The sequence below is a fragment of the Tachypleus tridentatus genome, chromosome 1 (assembly GCF_004210375.1).
Source record: "Tachypleus tridentatus isolate NWPU-2018 chromosome 1, ASM421037v1, whole genome shotgun sequence".
NCBI classification, from domain to species: domain Eukaryota; kingdom Metazoa; phylum Arthropoda; class Merostomata; order Xiphosura; family Limulidae; genus Tachypleus; species Tachypleus tridentatus.
In genome coordinates, this window is record NC_134825.1 from 39,439,551 (window position 1) to 39,454,217 (window position 14,667).

The 14,667-nt window shown below is 30.5% G+C and overlaps 1 protein-coding gene across 25 annotated transcripts in view; it reads right to left on the bottom strand.

The window, feature by feature from the left end:
* LOC143246533 (guanine nucleotide exchange factor DBS-like) overlaps positions 1-14,667 on the bottom strand; it is a 121,205-nt gene that overhangs the window by 23,103 nt on the left and 83,435 nt on the right. For 22 of the 25 annotated variants that reach the window (XR_013026052.1, XM_076493540.1, XM_076493533.1 and 19 more), the window contains 7 exons: positions 14,192-14,416; positions 12,480-12,604; positions 11,828-11,894; positions 7,383-7,498; positions 3,824-3,893; positions 3,178-3,276; positions 1,911-2,003 (listed from right to left, as the gene is read on the bottom strand). Coding sequence is in view for 24 of the 25 variants with exons in the window: in XM_076493540.1 (XP_076349655.1) it covers positions 1,911-2,003; positions 3,178-3,276; positions 3,824-3,893; positions 7,383-7,498; positions 11,828-11,894; positions 12,480-12,604; positions 14,192-14,416 (795 nt within the window). In the remaining variant the exon portion in view is untranslated. The remainder of the gene's footprint in view (positions 1-1,910; positions 2,004-3,177; positions 3,277-3,823; positions 3,894-7,382; positions 7,499-11,827; positions 11,895-12,479; positions 12,605-14,191; positions 14,417-14,667) is intronic. The other 3 variants (XM_076493523.1, XM_076493469.1, XM_076493445.1) reach the window with 1 other exon arrangement.

The following is a 14,667-nucleotide window of genomic DNA, read 5'->3' on the forward strand; positions in this document are numbered from 1 at the left end:
TGTCACTGGATTTTTAGGTAAGCATGTTTGTGTATACTGCAATGCCCAAGGTGGTGATGTAGAATACCTTGAGATGAAAGTGATGTGAGATGACATCACAATAAACCCAAAAAGAGTTTCAACTACATCATTCTTTTCTGGCTTGATATGAATTTCCATATTTCCCCACTCTTGTTGCTATAGCTCTTTGCTTGATATTAAAGCTCCCTGAATTAGTTGAGGTACACCAATATCATGCTTTGCAGATTATTTGTTACATCCTATTAAACCCAGTAAATAATGGATATAAATAGTGCTTCAACTAACACTTGATGTATCATAACCTAGTGTCCTGATGAGCTGTTGTAATGAAACAAAAGTTTTACTGGTTGTGGTTGATATATTATTAGTACTTATTGTTCATCTTGAAAATTCTTATTTGACCATAAATTATAGATTGGTTTGAATAAAATCATTAACTTCCTTAATTTATTTTATATCACAACTTGACTGTTAAACTTCATTATTTTAATCTACACAAGAAAATATTGCAGAGAATAACCAGGAAACTACTGTACCAATGAAAAAACTTTTTAAAAAACTGCTTTAAAATTAATTATGTAGTTATAACTTATGAAATCACTATTAAGGTAATTATAATGTTGTTAACTACTAAATTGATTAATTATGTGTATTTAGTGAACTTAAATATTTCTATCACTTTGATAAGCATCTGTTTTATATATATATATATATATATATTAATACACCTGCCTTGCAGTTGTAAAAGGAAAATACCTTAATAAGTGAGAAGTATTTGTAACTATAAAGAATATTTCCTCTACATTAGTGAAAAAACTCATCACCCTTATTATTTAATAATCATAACTAATGCCTGTGTAGAAGATGATGAGTAATTATTCCTAATATGCATTTCTCTATTAAGATAAGAAATATACAGTGCACTTCAAATTAGTATCAAATGCCTCTATTAATCTGATAAATAACTGTTGTTATAAATATACATGTTATTCTTCACCTTAGTTTTAACATTTCATAAATAGTAAGATCATCCCTCAGCCTGATAAGTTTGTTTGTTTGTTTTGAATTTTGTGCAAAGTTACTCAAGGGCTATTCGCGTTAGCCGTCCATAATTTAGCAGTGTAAGACTAGAGGGAAGGAAGCCAGTCATCACCACTCACTGCCAACTCTTAGGCTACTTTTGCCAATGAATAGTGGGATTGACCATCACATTATAATGCCCCCACAGCTGAAAGGCGAGCATGTTTGGTGTGACAGGGATTCTAACTCGCAACCCTCAGGCTATGAGTTGAACACCTTCACCCACCATGCCCGCCCAGTCTGATAAGAAAGTTTGTGTAAATAAATGGAAACCTCATTCAACTTGGTAATGAAGTTTTTATAATCAAATGAAAAACCTCTCTCAACTTGATATGAAGTTTTTATAATCAAAAGAAAATTTCTCTGAACTTGATAATGAAGTTTTTTATAATAAAATGAAACTTCTTTCAATGTGGTAATAAAGGTTTAATAAACAAATAAAAATTTCTTTTAAGTTGATAATGAAGTTTTTATAATTGGACAATTTTTTCTTTACTTGATAAGCATGATATTTAAACCTGAACTTTCTCAGTCTGATAAATGTCTCACAAACATAAACAAACCTACGAATACAAATATGGAAAGCCACATTTTTATAAATATATAGAAAACAGGTCCTAACCTAGATATGCAATTTTGTTAATTATAATAGAAAACATTCTAAAAGATTACATAATTTTTCTGTTTTGTGGTATGACTATTTTAATAAATATACTAACAAAAAGCTTACTTCTCAAATAAAATTATAAGAACATATGTTACATAAAACAAGTAACCGTGTTACCAATTACCCACAAAACATCCCTTACCTTAATAAGTAATTGGTATTTAGTTATTCTCTGAACAGGTTTTAATAAATATGCCCCCAGAGGGAGTTTATGTTCCAGTTTTTTCTGACATTCCTGCCAAATATAGGATATAAAAATCAACTTAAAAATCTAACTCACTATAAATAAGTATAATACACAGGATTTTTTAGAAAAAAAAACTTTGAAATTTAAACAAATCACTTTTAAATCAATATTTTATATGTGATATTTCAGAAAGAACTAGAAGCACCATCAGTAGTTCAAGTCTTGTTTTAACATCAAGAAATTAATGAAACTTTACACACAAAAATTTTAGTGAAACAATTTCTAATCATTTTTATTTAAAAAGATACAGTATTTTATTACCACCATATTTAGAATACTTTACAATATATTACTGTTAAAAAAAAAGGAACCAATTTATAAGACTGCCTATATTTCTAGTATATAGGAACGGAAGTTTCTTAACACACAACATGTACACTGATATAAATCATATTGAATGTTTCTGTAGAAGCACTACAATACAGACAATTGGATTGTTCCATCTAATTTGGATTGTAACCTATAAAAACATAATTGTATAAATTAGATTAGATGTTTTTGTAGAAGTAATGTTAAAAGCATTATGTTACAGGTAACTTTATTATTCCATTGCATCCTCTAAAAATACACTGGTATAAGTCAGATTAGATGTTTCCTCCGAAATAATGTTGAAAGCACTGAGATAACACTGACAACTGTGTTATTCTGTCAAACTGTCACTGAACCCTCAAAAATATAATGGCAGAATTCAGAACAAATGATCTCCCAGTAATGCTGAATGAAGGCATCATTACATCAAAATCTCCCTGCACCCTTTATGAACCTTTTATGACTTTACTACCATGTAGCTTTTTATTGATCATACAAACTATTCTATCTGAAAGAAAGTACAAAAATATAATAGTGTTAATACATTACTTCCAGACATTAGTGGTGATTGTTCAAAGCATGTTTCTCCAGCATAGATAATTGTAATGAATCTTGTTTTTTTTTCAATAACTCTGCAATTTATTTAAATGGTGATACTTACTGACAGCTACCAGGGAAAGTCTAAGAACATCTGCTAAGATGCTTTATCAGAAATAAATACTATTTTTAATTCCAGAAAAACTATCAAAAATGTAAAACTTTTGCTTTTAATCTAAATTTCAATACACTGTAGTAGAGCTTTCAAGTTTGTAAGTTGATTGTGAAAAGTTCTTTACAAACCATTTGATCTTACCTTAAAAAACAAATTATCATCCCCACACTGTCTCCTTAAAGCTTCAGATTTGGGCTTGTTCATACAGTATGTACTGTAAAGCTTGTGTAAAAAGTCTCTCTGTAAAGATAAATATAATTGCATCACAAAATTTAGCTGTTAGAAAACTATTCTGAAGGTATTTGTGTCATTTGCAAACAAAATATGTGAATTTTTACTTGAAGCAAAATTTTTAAACAGTAAATTATTAATTACTAACATAAAATGGATTAAAATTCTGAATTTTGATTCTGAATTAAAATTTTGTAAAAAAATTCAAATGTAAAAAAAGAATGAATGCCTTAGCCTTAATAATAGTAAGTACAAATCAATTAATTAAGTATTCTAGGTAAATTTGTTTCGTAGCAGTCTCTTTAATTGTCCTGTTTATAATTTACAGAATTAAACAATAAGCTTTATCTCTTAAATGATGCATTTTTGTTCTTTTATTGACAGATATATATATATATATATTCATAATATGATATCATCAAAGTATGAATAACATACACCATCTTTTTTTTTAAAACAGAAATACTTTATACCTTCATAAAACTTTTCTCATGCCTTAGAGTAAAATTTTAAATTCCCAATTATAAAACTATTCAAAAGAAAATAAACTACAAACCCTTTGAACAAAACAACGACCAACCAATTCAGGAGTGCTACTGCAGTTCTGAAGGTCCATCAAGAAGATGCTGAAACAGTCAAAGCATCATAAAACTTTAATATTTGACATTTTCTAATTACTAATACTAATATTACTATCTTTGTGAAATGTATAAATGGAGCTAAAAATAGTGCTCAGTATATATGCTAAATCTGTGTAGTTTTTAACCCTTTTGGTACTGTATCCGTACTAGAATAGCCATCATAATACAACTTTACCCTCAACAGCACAGCCTGCCTACTCCAACCTACATTTGAATAGGACAATGCACCATAGAGATATATATAGATACCATATACCACCAGCAGCTGTAATTACCACCAAGAAAAATATTCCACTTTATTATTTACCCACACACCATGATGGCAGAAGGATCTGATAGTCATGCTCCCAAGCAATTATACTCAGCTACCTCCCAGTAGATAAGCAATAGTCGTTGTAGCACCAATGATGGTGATGATTTATCTGATATGTACATACTAGCACCATAAATAGAAAGTGATTTTGAGTATGATATTGAAGAAACACCCACACAATCTTCAACCACAAGTGGCAAGAGTGAAAGCAATGTCATTCAACATCAGTCCCCACCTTCTGTTTATGCATCCCTTATGGTGCCTGTTACAGACCCATACCACCATCATGCTTTGTTTGGTAAAATGATGGAAAATTAATACGCAAAGTGTCTTGTTTTGATAATTCAGATATTGAAATAAGAGAGGAGTGTGATATTACTGGTGAAACTTGAGAATATGAGTACTTCCAGTTGTTCTCTGATAATACATTGAGGGACCACATTTTAAGTGAAACAAATAAATACCATGATTACTGCACTTGTGATTCTGAATGTAGGATAAAATGAAGAAACATGTGCATTAATTAAATGTATATTTTTCTTGCATTAGCATTCTTGATGCCACATGTGAAGAAGCATTTAATCAAAGATTATTAGTCAACAAACCCTTTAATCAGTAATGTTGTATTTGGTAAATACATGGGAAGAAATCATTTTCTGTTATTTCTAAGATACTTACATTTTATAAACAATGACGATATTGATGTAAAAGGCAAATAAAACATGTGTACACTCATCTTAAGAACAGATTTTCTGAGAGCTCAACCCTTTTAAAAGGTTGGTCATTGATGGACTTCAGGTGCTTTTAAAGAGATGCCTGGACTTCAAACAATAAATCTCATCAAAAAGACACAGATTTGGAATAAAGATCTTTGTATTGTGTGATTGTGAGAATGGAATTGTATAAGATATGACTGTACATACTGGGAAGGATAAAGACAATGAATACAGATACTTCCTCATAGATTCTTGTGCAATGGTTAAAAAAATGATTGATGAGTATTTATGAAAGGGACATGTTTTGTATACAGACAACTAGTGTATAAGTCTCGAATTATGTAAATACATGTTGGAAAATGACACGCACATAGTTTAAAAGGAAACACAAGCCAACTTTTCCTGCAAAGCAAGGTGAATGTCATATAGCACATATATATGGCATGATAAACATGATGTTTAAATGCCTTCAACTAGACACATGATTAATAATGGATAGAAGGACAGGCAGTAATAGATTATATTCAGAACATATTTGGTGGACAAAGCAAACATGCAAATATGATCAGTTGAATGTGTGAGGAAGTCACTAAAATGGTATAAGAACTATCTTTCCATATGACTGATACTGCCATAAAGAACTCTTATATTTCTTTGGTGAAAACTGGTAATAAAACCACAACTCAAAACTGGAAAAGTGTGGTGTCATGACAACAAGTACAACAGATCTTCCTGACAAATTCACAGTCATACATCTTCCTGAAATCTTACCACCATCAGAAAAGAAACAAAAGCACCAAGAAAGCTTATCATGTGTGCAAACACACCTAAAGAAGGAATTTGAAGAGAAAATAGATTGTGATGTGGCATTGAAAACTTTATCAGAGATCATCACACTTTGAATAAGTACCGACACATTCTGCAGTGATGAAAATAATATGCAAATATAAATTTGTTTTTGAAAATTATTCAGTGTAATACTAGCTGCTTACTATTGTGCATAGGGAAACATTCTACATTATTTTTCTGTATTATTCACTGCATATTATATGACAAATAATCTCCACCAATATTAGGGTTGTGGAAGATTGGGGGAGATGAAGAGAGCATGTACCAATGCATGCATGTAGAGGGAGAGGAAGCGAGAAGAAATGCAAATGCTTGTGACAGAACAAGCAAGTGGACACTTGCCATTATCCCAAGCTGCATACTTCAACTTTAAATGATTCCACATCACCAGGAAAGGCTAGTTTGTATTTTTTTTTGTCTGGGAGGGGGGTTCCTTCTTTTTACAGCATTTCTTATTACATGATATTATTACTATACATTTTAATGTTTCTTTAATGTTTTTCTCAATCTGTGAAGCCTTATCTGATTATCCTGGTCCAGTACTCAAGGGATTAAAAGATATATATATATATATATATAGTATCAACCATACAAAAGTTAAAACCTATTGTTTTTGCACAATCTTTTAAAACAGGATTTTTTTGCAAAACTATATTATAATAATTACATCATTTCAAATGCTAGAAATTAATAATTTCTTAAAGCTGTCAATACGTAAGAAATTAATAACTATTTCTTACATGTAGTTATTTTATAGTTGGTGAGAAATTTGATAACATTTGCATAATTGTCTTAAATTTTTAATTTTAAAATTATAAGCTTGCTAACAGTTTTTCACACTTAGTACTTTGTAAGTATAACTGCTTGTTAAATTTGGTTACGAATATTTTTTATTTACATTTATTTTATATGGATTCTTATAATATATAAACTGTAAAATAATCAAAATTAAAATCTCCTCTTTGAATATGTACTTTCAAATTACGAAAGGAGTAATCTGGTTAACAACAAGATAAACATTATAACAGTGATTAGTATAAAGTATTCACCTAATCTATACATATACAAAGACAAAATATGTGTTTGTTTGCACCCCTCTGTGTCTATTGGGCCAATCTAAACCAAAACCTGACATAAACACTATCAACTGTACAGTATGTCCTAAAAGGATCAAAACTGAACTTAACTTTATTCCTACCCTGTAAAGCCAGTTGGTTAATTACTACTACTTTATTGAGTCATTCTCTGATAATCTTGGCAGGTCGATGTTTCACACAATGGTGAACATTCTAAATGTATCAAAGTATGAAAGTTTTTTCATGGTCAATGAGATATAGGATGTTCAAGGGTGGAATGACCTCAGAATCTTCATTTGTTGACAGACAGAAAGCAAACTACAAATGTTGTTTATGAAAAAGCTTTACTATAATTTTAAAATTTTGAGATAGAGTTTATTTTCAAGTTATTACTTATATGATTGTTGTTAAACATATGCTGTTTTAATTAAGTTTAAACATTCTCCATCAGTTGACATATATTTCAGCTTGTAGACAATAATAGAAACCTTGATAAAAAACTTATAAAATTTGTTCCTACTTGTTATGAAAATTATAGATTTCCATCATATTCCCAAACAGTACATCAGATTTTCCAAAAAGAGATCCTGGTATGCAGTCTTTCATTGCTGGGTTATCCATTTCTTTTTTGTATCCCTGTAGGTCAAAATAAAATATAACCTGACAGTGTATTTAAAATAAAATTGGCTAAGTTCTATATTTCAAAGAATCATTCATGAATAATGTTGATGAAGTTTGAGGACCAACTAGTTATAGCACCTTCTCAGTTAGCCTAAGTTAACATTTTTCCTACCTGAAAATATATTTTCAATAGATACCTCTCTCCAAACAATAGCTAGTCCTCTTGTGTGTACTTTGAGGAGACAACACTAGCCAAATTGCAGTGGAGGTAATGGGATACAAAGGTGTTGAGCATAATCTACATTCCTGCTTGTAGGATCTCATCTATGGGTTGTTGAGAACTGCAAAACCAGCGAGTAAGTCAAGTGATGGATTTGATGAGATAGGAAGGAATATACAGTTCAGATGAGTTGGCAAATTCATCTAATATGCATAAAAGACAAGACAAAAGGGAACTATGCATGCCAAGTAACACATAACTGCTCAAACTGGACACAAAAGATGATCTGGATTAGTATAATCATACACTGAAAATAACAGAAATCAGAGAGAAGGAAAAATCTCCCTTCCAAGTTGGCCAAATCTTAGGTAACAGGACCAAGGAAGATTTGTGAAACAAAGTACAAGAGACATCTAATTTATAAAGATCATATCTGTGACAACCACAAGCAAGAAAGAGATGGAAATAAACTTTAAAAGAGATATGGTATAATGAGAAAGTGGCCAATGATTAAAACATGACCAGGAGTGAACATGTAGAAACATTAATATTCCAGTCTGGTAACAAAATAGGAAGAGGAAGATAATAAATGAGGCAGGATCATAAAAAAGTGGAAAGAACAGGGGAGGAAAAAATGGAACCACAGCAAAAAAGTTAAAAGGTAGTCATAAAGGCTCCCTGTTAGCCTGTTGTGGTTGAAATTGATAATCCTTGGTATAAAAAATCTGGTAAAGAAGGTTGAAAGGTGTACAGCAGCAGGATGGCCTGGTGGGAAAAAGTGGTAGAAGGACCAGTACAAGAAATTCAGTTTTACTGGTAGAGAATAAAAGGGCAACATGAATGGGATAACAAAAGGGCTTCAAGGTCATAAAACCCTGAACACTGAACAAGCAACTAGTGAAAGAGAGATGTATAAGGTTGTAGCAAATGTGACAGGAATGAGACAGAGGAAGAGGTGCCCTGGATGCTAGTTGATGAAGAAAAAGAAACCATGGCTAAGCCAGCTGAAAGGAGACTACCAACAGGACTTGACCAGAAGTATCACAAATTAAATCCAAGACAAGAAGATGAAGAGAATGCACACAAACAGAAACAGATGAGACTAGTCCTGGCTGAGGGTATCCACAGTTAGAAAAGCTGGATGAGGTACCAGGGATCAGAAGAGAGGAAATTTGGTACTGAAAGGAATGGCAAAGACATCAATCATTGAAGTGCCCTACTGGGAACAGATCCAAGGAAAGACCTGAGAATGAAGTGAATACTCTGCAGAAAGAAAGTTGTTCAATCATGAAAGATAATCTGCTACCAAGTTCAAAATCCCTGGGACATGACAAATAATTAGACGAATCCAAAGTGAGTGAGTCCAAAATAGATATTTCAACATGCAAAAGCAAAGGTCCCTAAGCTGAGTCCGACCCTGGTGATTGATATAGCAAACATCCATAAAACTGTCAGAACAGATTATAACCAAGTGATTTATAAGTCAAGGTTGAAAATAACAACATGCTCAATGGGTGAATAAATCTTCCAAAATATTGATGTGAAAAGTATAATCTGCATGAGAAACTGTTCACAGAATGTCCCAACCTATAAGAGTTGCACAGATGAAGAAATGAAAATTTGGATGTGATAATGACAGTAGAACGTCAACCACAGTGTTGACATCATTCAGCCACAAGAACAGATTGGCCTAAAGAGACATGAAAGACTACAAATGTGACCCCAGCAAATGACTAAGCACAAAGAGAAATAATCATCAGTGAAATTGGGAAGAGGGGGATGATAAGAAGAGGTAGAAGAATAAGAAATGGGAATAAAGAGAAGTAAAAAGTTAATGGGGTCAAGATATGTAAATTAATCCATGAAGATGAGAGAGATAATAAACCAAAGAGGAAAGGGAAGACTGGCATCAGGTAGCCTTGTCCCATGTCTCCGAGATATTAGGAACACCCCAGAAAACTTTAGAAAGTAAGAAAGGTAGATGATGTCAAGAAGGTGAAAATAGGGAAGATGAAAGCAGAGAGAGGAGTATCACATCTCAGGAGGTCCCAACAATGGCAAAACCAAGTAAAATTATCAGTATCCCAGTGTATGACTTCTGAGAAGAGATGAAAAGAGGTTAGACAATGAAGGAGATGAGTAAGAAAAACAGCAAAAATAAGAAAATTCTAAATTAGAAGAGTCCTTGGACATGTGAATGAGACTACAGAGATTGGAATTCTAAAAACAGAAAAGGGGAATGGTCATAAATCATGGCAAATGGAAAAGAACTTTTTAAGTTGAGGAAGGCAAGGGAATTAAGAGTTTAGATGAAGTTGAGCAAGAAACATACATCTGAAAGAGGAGGACAAAAAAAATCAAATAATCCTCAACATGTGAATCATACTATAAAATGGAAAGAAAAGAAAAGGAGATGAAAGAGAAAATGAAGAACAAATCCTGAGAAACCAAACACACAAGAAGATTTGGAGATAAAAAACTTTATCCTTTACATGTAAAGAGAAGTCTAGTGCAAATCTAGAAGGTATTAAGAGCTGTTCAAAACTGTCCTCCACATGTTCAGGTTCAAAAAGAAGATAATGCACTTCTAATGTATGAACAAGAAGACAAGGCAAGGAAGACATTAACAAATCCACAATACTTAAAACAATGGTAATAACATCCTCCACAATCAACAAGCCTTCAGTGGCCATGAAAAATGTAGGGCAATACTAGTAACATTGCTGAAGTCTCTTGAGCAACAAATAGTCATCATCACTTGAGACTTAATTGTTGTGAAAATACTTCTCCAGATAAATCTTTTTATTGCAGCAATTATAATATGATGTAATTTGAAAATTAATTTGAAATTAAATATAATGAAATGAACAAAAGGTAACACTAGAATACAGAAAGCATAAATCTAATTAAACTGAACAAAGTTTAACTTTTGATAAATTCAAAATAATGCTAAGGAAAACAACAAAATGAATTTCAAGCACAATTGCTTATGGGGATCTACTGTGCATCAAGAATATGTTGTCCTCCTATTAATGGAGAATTATTATTGCATGATGATTACATAATTTACTAGCATAATTAAGGTTCAAACACATGTTCTTAGGTGGGCGATATGTTACTACCATGCACAAGATCTCAAATGCAGATGAAAGACGAATAGCTACTGTGTGCTGAAAAATAAGTGGGTCACTTCAGAAAAATGGGTTTACTTTTTTGTCTGTTAGATGCTGTTTTACTCAACCATTGTATCAGAGTTGTATGGGGATTGTTTTGTTTTAAAATATGGTTAACTATTTCCCTTTTACATGCAGCTTAATATTTCAGTAATAGCCAGAAAAGTTTTAAGATAAGAGTTTGCCGTAAGTTTTAACTATAGTTTTCACAGAATATTACTATAAACTTAAGTTCCATTAATTAATAGGAAATTTTTCTTCATATTACTCAGTCATAATTCTGAAAAATGGAGCGTTATTTTTAGATACATCTCTTTTAGTAACATATTCTGTAGCATTACAATGCATTAATCTTTCATCTATAAACAAGATTTTTCTCAAATCAGTAAATGTACCAGTAATGAGAACACATAAATGCTAAATAGTAAAATTAAATATCAGTTGTGTTCTGATACTTTATATATTTTACTTTTGTACTTCATTATACACACAAACATAATACCAAAAATTTATATTCCAATAATATTTCAAACATTTAACAGTTACATTCTATTAATTTATGTATATTAGACAGGTGCTTTCCATATACTAAAAATTTATATTCCAATAATATTTCAAATATTTAACAGTGACATTCCATTAATTTATAAATATTAAACAGATGCTTTGCATATATCAAACATTTACATTCCAATAATATTTCAAATATTTAATAGTGACATTTCATTAATTTATAAATATTAAGCAGATGTTTTACACATATCAAACATTTATATTCCAATTATATTTTTCAAATATTTAACAGTGACATTCCAGTAATTTATGTTTATTAAATAGATGCTTTCCAAAACAATGTTACACAAATTTAAGTTACATTCTGTATGTTCCCATAATTTCTTAAACATCAGCCATAAATTACAAAAGATTTTACAATGTTAAAAAGACACACACCTCAATAATACTGTTGAGTTCTGAGACATATGTTTTTTCTGTTTCAATCAATTCTGTCATGACATGGCTGAAACACATACACAGCATTTTTCTTACACAATACAAATACATTATAAATATTTAAAATCTGTTTTTGGCACAATATACTAACCTCCTAAACATATATTTAAGTTTCTTTACAAACTCTATTTATATTTATTTATTAATGTCCTTCATAATATTTTTAAACTATTTAACAATGACACTGATCCTAACCACAAATTACAGATTTTTTTTCAAGCTTTTTAAATATTTTCTTCAAAATTTATTTCTACTTTCATCAATTTCGAAACACCAATTCCTTTTGATACTTGACAAATGAAAAGACATAGATGGCCTGATGGTATTTTTCTGTTTATGAGGTTTTATACATAACAGTACCTTTAATTCTCTAAATTATTTTTACTACTAACTTGCCCCCCCTGTGGCTCAGCAGTATGTCTGCGAACTTACAACACTAAAATCCAGGTTTTGATACCCGTGGTGGGCAGAGCATAGATAGCCCATTGTGTAGCTTTGTGCTTAATTCAAAACAACAATAATACTACTAACTTTACAATAAAACAGAAAACTTCATATCATTTCAAACTTTGTAACATACGATTAACACTACCCTCTTTTGTGGTTCTTCATATCCTGTTGACTATATGAACTAGGAGAATGAGGTTCTAGTGAACAATTCTCCTGCAATGAGGGTAAAATGCTGCTAAATTCTCCTAGCCGTACTTCAATATGCATCTAAAAGAAAAATCAAGAACAAATATTATGCTATAAATCTAAAACATCTTAGGCCTCATGAACTTATAGCACTTACAGTGCATGAGAGTAACTGGAAATATGTGATAAAAAATACATAAGAAACATTATTAAATATGATTAATAGGACTAATCTTACAAAAGGGAAACTTTTATTCTTAATAATAGTTATGATTTTTATTATTTCAGTTTCCCATCATAATTTCTATTTGAAATTGTAATGACACTTCTAATTTTGAGATTTAGCAGTAAATAAAGAATTGTTCTCAAATTTCTGAAAAACAATTCTCCATAACAATTTGAAATAAATATAAAAATAATTCTTTCTTTTAGTGGCAGAATATTTAAAACAAAAATTAAGTTTGTAATACTGTTTTTGCCATTTTATACTTTTGATGCCAAAGATTTTTAAATTGTTAACCAGAGGATGATTGTACACAGCTTGTACACATAAAACCTACTGTATACACCATGCAATGAGGGAACTGTATTTATGCTGAATAATAAACTGTTTGAAATTCATTACTAATCTAATTAAAAAGGTAAATTGAAGAAATGTCTTAAAATTTAATCTCGTAAAGTTTTTTAAATTGTTTACAGCTTCACCAACAAGAGTCTACAAATAGAGAGAGAAAAACAAAAGCACAAAACTTATATATACAAACATCTTTCAAAACACAGTTATGAGAGAGTGACCAGTTTACAAAAAAGTACAAGTTTTATGATACATGGAATGAAGCCAGTAATTGTAACTTTTGTACCGTAATACTGTTTGAGTAATGTGTTTTAATACTCAAGAGAAAAAAATGGGTTCTTGCAACGAGGGAAACTTAGCATTGTAAGTTATAGATATATGGGTGAAAGTTCTCTTTTGAGAGATGTAAACCCATAAAAATGAACATTCCTAGAAATGACTAAAAGCTTGATTTAAAGTCAATGCAAAATGTTTTTATTTTGCATTGTACTGCCAACACTGTTGTAATTCTGACAGAAAGAAATATCAAGTAGAAAAAATATTTTTTTGAAAAATTAAGTTTCATAATGGGGAAAAAATATAAAATAATTCTACTTCAGAATTAAGTTACAAATATCACTGTTATATAATGAACAGTAAACTTGTTGAAAAACATTGATACAAAAGTAAAAATACATTTGAAGAGAGTGTAAACTAAACATTTCAACACAAGTATTGCTAAACAATAATTGATAGGTACAATAACATATAAGGAATCACAAATCTTTTATATTATTTTTACTCTATAAGTACAGAAATATTTACAACAGCTATAACAATTTAAAAACAATTCATATTTTTTTAACATTCATTAATTTCAAAATCTAAATAAAATAATCATTTTGTAATAATTATAATAACACTGAAAATATAATTCCCCAAGTTATAAAATGGATTTATAATCACACAAAGAAATCAATTTTTTCATTTGCTCATTATGAATGTATTCTTTAGTAAAATAGGAAATTACACTAATTTATATTGAAATTGGATTTGCTACTTTAACAAAAATAAATAAAAAGGAATACAATTCAATGGTATACTGAGCAAGCTACCTTAGATCCTGTCTTTCCTCTTCTGAAAGAACGTAGTTCATTGTCTGGAGATTTACTACCACGCTGGAAAATATTAGAACCACCACCAATGGAGGGCAAGGAAAGAGGCACTGCTGGTTCAGGTATTACAGCCTGGACTGGGCGAGAAGAACGGGAAACAAATTTTTGAAGGTTATTTTTCTGCGTTTCACACATCACCTGAACATCTTCAATCCTCTGAATAACCTAAAAGAAATTGTGCTTCTTGATGTAATTATTGTTTAAATACCAACTTTTATATAAATATGTATGAAGTATGAACATTTATATATTTTAAACAAGATGTAGTATTTTTGATATATATACATATTTATTGCTAAGAAGTTGTGAAAAAAAACAATACATAAACATATATTAGGTAACAAAATGCATCGTTACCAGCAGAAATATGCAGTTTACAGCTGTACAATGTGATCTTTTTTACAGATTTATTAATT